This window comes from Aethalodelphis obliquidens, unplaced genomic scaffold (genome assembly GCF_003676395.1).
Source record: "Aethalodelphis obliquidens isolate GAN/ISIS:26980383/991018 unplaced genomic scaffold, ASM367639v1 scaffold53, whole genome shotgun sequence".
NCBI classification, from domain to species: Eukaryota; Metazoa; Chordata; class Mammalia; order Artiodactyla; family Delphinidae; genus Aethalodelphis; species Aethalodelphis obliquidens.
In genome coordinates this window covers 2279463-2287186 of record NW_020837997.1, presented here as the reverse complement: position 1 = coordinate 2287186, position 7724 = coordinate 2279463, and the positions used below count along the sequence as shown (strand labels likewise).

Genomic DNA, 7724 nt, shown 5'->3' with positions numbered 1-7724 from the left:
TGGAGACTACAGACGGCCCGGACAGCGTGGTGTTTTATTTCCTGGAGGGAGGACGCCCGCGTGGCCTCCAGGCACCAGCGAATTTTGACACAAATGACTTGAAGGCACTGGTTTCCGTCCAGCCCCCTACCCCTTGCCTTGCCCATCACGGCCCGGAGGGCAGGAGACCCATCACCAAGCAGACCGCTCCCGGCCCCTCCTCCAGGGCTGCTGCTCCGCTGAGTGGCTGAGGGTCCATAATGCCTTGCGCCGCCAAAGCTCCCAAGATTCAATGCGGTGGGCAGCTGCCGGTCCGGAGCTGTCAGGCAGGGGACTCTTCCCTGGGGCCGGTGAGGGGCTAAGAGACGCTAGGGGGCAGGCGGGCAGCTGCCGTCTTCTCCACCACGAAGCCGTAGTTGTACTGGGGGGTGGGGAGTGGGGTGAGCGGAGAGCACAGAGCGGAGGAGGAACCACTGGGGTGCCGGAGAAATGGTGGGGCAGGGGGATCTGGAGCCCTCGAGGTGGGTTATAGCTGGGAGAGAAGAGGGACCCAGGGGAGACTGGGGGGCTGCACCCCCCAACCCCACCCCCTCCCCTGCACCCACCTCCTCCTCAATGTCCGCCAGTGACTTGATGGTCAGATCAGCAAAGGCAGAGAAGACCTGGCAGGCAAGGGGCATGTCAATCTCGGGCACGGACCCCAACGTGGAACCCCCGTTCCCTCGTCTGAAAGGAGGGCCCCCTCAATATTTGCCTGAATGTCCACTCCCCTTTCCTGCCACCATCTCTCGCCCCCAGCATCCAGCTGCTCCTCCTGACTCCCCCATTCCAGGAGACCCTCCCGCCCCCTTGCCTTGGCCTCCAGCCTCCTCTCACCCAGGAACTCCCCTCTGTGCTGAGGTGCTGGTTACACAGATGATGCTCCCTGATTCCTGTTGCCTAGAAACGCAGTGGGAAGGGGCGGACCCGGACTCACCAGGGGACCACAGCTCTTGCCCTCGAATCGGGGGTGCAGCGTGAAGGGAACCCCATCCATGGCTGAGGAAAGCAGGTGGGGGGAAGGAGCTGAGGCCCAGGAGACTTGAGGCCTGCCTGCTTCCCACCCTGAGAAGCCCATCCTGGAGGTCTCGGCTTTTCCCAGTCTTGACAGAATGGGGGAAAGCCCAGGCCTGGTCCAACCCTGCCCTTGCACCTTCCTGGCTGTACAATCTCGGGCCAGTCTAGCCCCACCCCCACCCCTGTGCCTCAATTTCCCTGCTCTGTGCTCACCTGAGATGCCGTAGAGGTTGGAGGCCTCGTAGATGGAGTCGCTCCTCCGAAGTGTAGACGCCCGAGAGCCCAGCCTCGAGAGCGTCCGCTCCGGGAAGCCACCCTTGCTGGTGGAGGCAGGATGACCCAAGTCAGAGGCCTGATAGCCACCGCCCCCCGCCCCATGGTCGCTCCCATCCCTGAGCCCGAGGACTCACCTGGGCTGGCCAGGTGGGTCCAGGGAGAGGTCTCTCATGTCTCGGCTGAGAGCTCGGGGCTTAGGCACTGGCCGCGGGGCCTTGGCCTTCTTGCACCAGATGGCGAAGCCCCCCATGTCCCTAGAGGAGGAGGAAAAGAGAGAAGGGGCTCTGGCCCAGTGTGCAGCCAGGGCTGAGAAGAGCTGCCAGGGGAAGGCAGGCCTCCGGTGACCTCACATCGCAGCCCACACGCGCGGCAACATACTAACTAGTATGATGGGTGCAGTCACCATACCAGGTGCTTCAGACACACCAACTCATTTGGTTCTCACCATCACCCTATGAGATTGGTACAACTGTCCCCACCTTAACATGTGGAAACTGAGGCACAGAGAGGTGGCAGAAGGGACGGAAGGACTCATGGGGGTCCCTGAGGGTCAGAGGGGTAGGTATGGGGGTTGGGAGGCCAAGGAAGGAGGGCTGGGGGGTGGCCCTACCCTACTCGCAGGTATCCAGGCACCGTCTTGGTTTTCCCACTCAGCCGGACGTCAAAGACAGCTGTGTCCGCGACCCCCAAGGGCACCAGCTTCACACACATGCGTTTCTTCTTGGACACGGAGGCCTCTGGGAGTGAGGGACAGGGGAATGAGAAAAGGGGAGAAGCAGGAAAGGGGTCCAAAGATGGCTCCAGGAGAATGCTCGCCAAGGTGCTGTTTAAGGCAGCCATCTGGATGGAGCTGGGTCAGCAGTTACATCATGAATGGTAAAGCCATAGGAGGGGAATCCATGAAGCTTTCAGGAGCCATTGGGGCAGGCTCATCTTTGGTGACATGGAGGAGCATTCATGGGGTGGCCATGGGCACCACAGTGAGGGTGGGTAGCTGTGGGATCAGACAGAACTGGACACCCATCCTGGCCCTCCAAACACACTTTCCCTCAGCCCTCTAATCCCGAGGTCAGCAAACTACAACCTATGAGCCAAATCCGTTTTTGTCTGGCTCATGAGCAAAGCATGGCTTTTACATTTTTAAAGAGGTATATATTATATATATGCAACAGAAACCATCTGGGCTGGAAAGCCTAACATATTTACTACCTGGCCCTTTACAGGAAAAGTTTGCCAAGTCCAGTACCAGTAGATATATGCTGAGAGCCAAACAGAAGTGACAAGACATGGAGAGGGCATGAGAGGAAGGGAGAGCCTGATGGTTAGAAAGCAGAGCAGTCGGGACTGGGAGGGCAGCTCCAGGGTAACCGGAGCCCGTGTGCAAAAGCGTGGAAGTGGAAAATAGAACTGCGCGTGGATCAGCTTAGCTACAGTGTAAGAAGAAGGCGGAGTAGTAAAAAACAGGTCGCATTGACTGAACACTTACTCTAGAACAGAGACTGTACCAATGGCACATTTTTACGCAGGGTGGGGTACATCGTCCCGCCCTAGATCAGGCCTCTGAGTCCTCAGCCAACACTGTCATTACCCAGTGCATCAAGGGGGCGGCCAAAATTCAAAAATCGCATGCCTGTGGTCCCTCCATTCCTTTCCTGGACCCTCCCCGCAGAGACGCGAACGTGCCCCTGACCCCCCACCCCACTCCCGCCTTCGACAGGGGACTCACTGGAGTCCAGGGGGTCGCAGACCGGGGAGAATCCCGGCGGAAGGGGGCTCTTGTCCACCAGGACCTGGATATCGACCACCACGTTCTCCTGTGGATTCTGGCGGGGGGGGGGGGAGGGGATACATCGAGAATCACTCAGCAGCAGGGACCGTGTGCCTAGCATAGAGCTCAGCGAATGGACAAAGGGGAGTGGGAGGACCCCGGGGACTCCGAAGGTGAGGGCCCCTTACCTCTAGGCTGCCCAAAGGATTGAGACACAGGAAGTAGCCGGATTTCTGCCCGAAAGTCTTGCCGAAGCTGGCGGGCGCCCCCTCCACAGTGCAGGAGATCTACAGCGCGGATGCGGGTCAGCGCCAGGCTCTTACCCGGCCGCAGCCGACTCTGCCCCCATTCAATCCCCGGCCCCTGGTGTCGCCGCCTCTCTCCCTGTTCGTCCCTGGTCCCCTGACATTGCTCACCGCACTGAACCCCCGCGGCGGGGGCCCCGAGGCCGACGACCAGGCCAAACCAGCCAACGGGGCCGCGTCGGCCCCGGACCCCGGATCCATCCTCCAAGCCAAGCACCGAAGGCGGGGGACGGCCTCTGACCTCCTAGCCGCAGCTGGACTTCGGAGTTCGGGCAAGAGTCTGAACTACAACTCCCAGACGGCCTTGCAGGACCGGGGGCCCGGAAGCGCCGTATGAGCGTGCCGGGGAAGCCGCCGGCCAAATGCGCAGGGACAAGCAGCCACACCCTTCATGCCCACCCTCCCCGCCCCACAACCCCCCAACCCCACGGTGGGCCTTTGAGCGACGTTTGCGGAAAACTGTCTCGCTTTCTTCTCACGCCCAGCAACTTCTGCCGGAAATGTCTCGCTAGCTGCAAACCAAAACTACATTCCCCAGAATTCCTTGCGGTATCAGCCTCTACTCCAGAGATACGGTCGGTGTTTCACGGAAATTGGGGGGAGAAATATGAAAAACTCGCAATTCTAGCTCCAGGAGGTCATCCGAAAGGACACTTACATGTGTTATGCTGCGATTAGTTTAACGAAAAATACGGACCAACTTGAGCCATGAAATCTTGGTGTAACTTGAGGAATTATTCACAGATACAATTAGTTTTTTTAAAATGTTATAAAAGTATTTAGCATGGCTACATGCTTTTACACGCCTCAGGGGGAAATATGGAAAACTAGGGAAGAGAATATTATCTACTCCTGTATATTTTCCAATTTTTTACAATATCCTGGGTTAGCCCACTGCCTGTTTTTTGTACCACCTGTGAGAAAAAAAAAATGGTTTTTATATTTGTGATGAAATAAAATTGTTTTTAAGGCAGGACAAAAAAACTTTTAACATAAAATTCTCTCTGCCGTTTGGGCCACTACCTGCTCCCCTTTAGCGTGCATTGTGCATCTGCATTATACGTTAACTAGATATCCTTAACACAGTCGTGCCTGCTTGAAAGAAAAGAGCTTCCGGCGCCAGGAAGGTAGCTCCTTAGGAAATAACATTTCTTTCTCAATCCTGTAAAGGGTCATGATAACCCACTACTCACCTTGTATGTGCAGATCTGGACTACTTAAACTGTCAAAACCTTGACTCAAAAACTATACAACTGTGCTTTGACCTCTAACCGGTGGAACAGTCCTCAGAACTTTCTGAAAGACTTTCTTTCACTTTACAATCTCAAGACTATGGGGTCCCCTTGAAGTACCCCATTATTCCCACTGCTTAGGAGGAATGTTGGTTCCCAACCCCAGGAGTTCCCCAGGTGAAATTTGAAACTGACCCCCATACACAGAAGGCAAGGAGAAACCAAAGAAAGAGGCAGACCACTCCGGATTTGTAGGTGGCAGGTTTAACAAACGAGGGAACTTATATACGAGGCTTGTCTCAGGCAGCCACAAGATGAATAGATCTCCACACTGAGATAGGAAAGGGGCAGGGCACAACCTTTAAAAGAATGACATAGCCATTGAGGACACGACATAAACTGGTTATGATCTCGGAGAGACGGCAGTGAGTGGTCCTGAAGAGAGATCTCAGTTCCCTGCCCAGGAATTGAACCTGGGTAGCCTGGATGAAAACCAGGAATCCTAGCCACTATACCACCAGGGGCTAGAGACTAGAAGCAAAGGGGCCCTGGCTGTTTCCCCCGTTTGAAAGCAGGAATGTTTCAAGGAGGCAAAAATTGTAAAAACAGGTACAAAGTTTATTATTAGAGACACAGCACCGTGGTGTATGGGAGGGCACACAGAGAAGAAGTTTATTTATTTAAATCAGGCAGAAATACAGAATACACAGAAAGCTAGGCAGAAATACAAACCTAGAGAGAAAGGGTATGGGCCACCTCTCTAATGAGGAAGAGTGCAGTAAAGAGCTGATACAAATCCCTTATATAGGACAGTCCTTCCGGGTCTTTGTTTATCTTTGGCCAATTATCTCATTTCTTTTCCCACATCTGACCTGTTCTAGGTCACTCCCCAACATGCGTGCACAACTTTTTGCTAAGATGGATCCCACCGCAAAGGCCTGTGGGTGCATGTCCACACTTATGTGGTGGTGCCCCCTCCCTTTTTGACCCCCAAGGAGCCTTCCTGAGCATGTGCAGACAGGGAAGTTTTCCTTAACCTCAGGAGTTGTCATCTTATCTCTTTACTTCAGCAGAGCTCAGCTTCTGCCACCAGCTTCGTCCTTGGGGCGTCTGGGTGAGAGCAAAGCTTCAATTTTACTCCACTTGACAAACACCAGCTGTCCAGCCCAGGGGCCCATCTATCTCCTACCTCAGTTAGAACCAACTAGGTCCAAGACGGCGGAGAAGTCGACTTCCACTAGACCTTGAGCCTCAGTATACACTAATTGTAATACATCAGTAAGCTAAATGTCACACCCACAGGCGCCCTGACAGTTCTGAGGCCTACCGTAAAAGGCCAAAAAGTTGGCGGTGGCCCAATTCCTGGAAATCCCCTCCCCTTCCCCAAAATAGTTGGAATAATCTTCACACTCATTAACCTATGAAATTACTCACCCCTATAAAAACTGACAACCCCATATCCTGGGGCCTCTTGCCTTCTGAGATGGCCCACACTCTGTCTATGGCATGTGTATCTCCCTGAATAAACCTTCTTTCACTTTACTATGGCTCGCTCTTGAATTCTTTCCTGTGCAAAGCCAAGAACCCACACTTGGTGGCCGTCCCAGGGACTCACCTAAGACCTGGGATGTGACCATCCTCTCATACCCCACTTTCTCTCCCGCAGCAACACTGCTTACCAGAATCTTGAAAGTTTATATAAAGATCTTAACAGGATTCAGTCGCATATACCGTTCAGATTGTCTCAACAACACTTTACTCTCTCAAGGCTGCATCCTTGAAAATGGCTCCCTTTGTGAGAACAGTGGGTGGAACATACATTCCAAGGATGGAGAAGGGGTGAGGGGCCTCTAGTTCCCTGGGTCCACCTCGAGGGTCAACTGGTAGCCACGTCCTCTCAATGACCTCCTCCTGAAACGGAGCAGGACCCTGTAGTCGGTCCTTCCCCATGTCCTCAGCCTGCCTTTTGTTTGTGGAAAAATTTTAGTCGAAGAATAAATTTAATCAGAAAAATGAGAAAATGCAGAAACAAAGGAAAACAGTCTAGCAAGACTAAATAATAATAGTTTAGTCACTAAGCATAGTCAAGGACTTTTAGTTCCTTCTCAGGGGCTATAGATAATATTCTGAGCCATATCCCGTGAGCTGTCTTGTAGATGCCGAACCCCCCCACCAGGTGGAAGAAGTTAACTACATGATGACCAGACTGCAGCCAGGACCTAAGCTGCTCCAATTTACGGGATTCCAAGAACTGGCCTCAAAGAAATGGGAGCAAACCCTGGAGCTGAAGACTAACTGTACTTAAAACAATGAAGATGATGCTGGTCAGACCACCGCATGACCAATTTCAAGACGACTGTCAGAGCTGACTGTGCAGTTTCTGCATGTAGCCCCTGCATGCAGGGACCTCAAAGGGAGTTGGCCTTTGGACAGGAGTCCATCCTCCCCGCCCCCCGGTTGCCGGCCTCCAAAATAAAGCAAACTTTCCTTTCCACCAACCTTGTCTCTTTATTGGCTTTTGAGCAGTGAGCAGCCAGACCCCACTCTTGGTTACACTCCAACACTCCGCCCCTCATGACCAGCTCTTACAATTTCACATGGCCCCCCTCTTTCACGATATGCACTGAGTAGTCAGCCAGGGATTGCATTAGCATTGGAGGTGGCTCGTTAGGCGCCTATGTGGCTCTGGAGGCAGATAGCACAGAGGCAACATAGGTACTCAGGAGAGGAAACACAGATTAAGATAAGGATGCCCAAAACAAGTCACAATTTTTCCCACCAAGAGCCCCATTGAGGCAGGAGATAGATGGGCTCCAGGCTGGACATTTACAACTAGCCTTCTGTTTACACTTCCTGAGGCAAGAGGCAGGTGGGCTCCAGGCTAGATATTTACAACTGGCCTCCCGTTTGCACTTTGAGATGGAAATAAGGGTAACTAGTTGGACTTTGTCTCCTGTGGGCACTTTAAGATAACAGTTACGGCAGGGACAGAGAGAGGCTATACCCTGTTTAAGTAAAAGATCAAGAGGTTGGCCACTGGGTGGTCCGGCTTGCGCGGAGGCCCTGGGACTCCCGCGGGTTCCCCGGGGAAGCAGCGCAAATTGACAG

At 53.6% G+C, this 7724-nt stretch overlaps 1 protein-coding gene across 3 annotated transcripts; it reads right to left on the bottom strand.

Annotated features, from left to right (window-relative positions):
• Positions 1-3732, bottom strand: MVB12A (multivesicular body subunit 12A). 3 transcript variants are annotated; one of them, XM_027084630.1, is made up of 9 exons: positions 3496-3727; positions 3268-3366; positions 3038-3134; positions 1922-2048; positions 1446-1565; positions 1249-1355; positions 956-1017; positions 585-641; positions 1-400 (listed from the first exon to the last, which is right to left on the bottom strand). In XM_027084630.1, the coding sequence occupies exons 1-9, from the start codon at positions 3583-3585 to the stop codon at positions 338-340; spliced, it is 822 nt and encodes a 273-aa protein (XP_026940431.1). In that variant the 5' UTR covers positions 3586-3727; the 3' UTR covers positions 1-337. The 3 variants fall into 3 exon arrangements, 2 of the variants coding, with proteins under 2 accessions (XP_026940431.1, XP_026940433.1); XR_003428322.1 differs by having other exon boundaries at positions 340-400; positions 856-1017; positions 3496-3730; XM_027084632.1 differs by lacking the exon at positions 3268-3366 and having other exon boundaries at positions 3496-3732.
• Between the last annotated feature and the right edge of the window lie 3992 nt (positions 3733-7724).

Excerpts from the sequence above, each read along its gene's own strand:
- MVB12A (XM_027084630.1), bottom strand. The coding sequence starts at position 3,585 with ATGGATCCGGGGTCCGGGGCCGACGCGGCCCCGTTGGCTGGTTTGGCC. Across the intron at positions 3,135-3,267 it reads ATCCTTTGGGCAGCCTAGAG|AATCCACAGGAGAACGTGGT; the intron begins GTAAGGGGCCCT and ends CCCCCCCGCCAG. Across the intron at positions 1,018-1,248 it reads CAACCTCTACGGCATCTCAG|CCATGGATGGGGTTCCCTTC; the intron begins GTGAGCACAGAG and ends TGCTTTCCTCAG.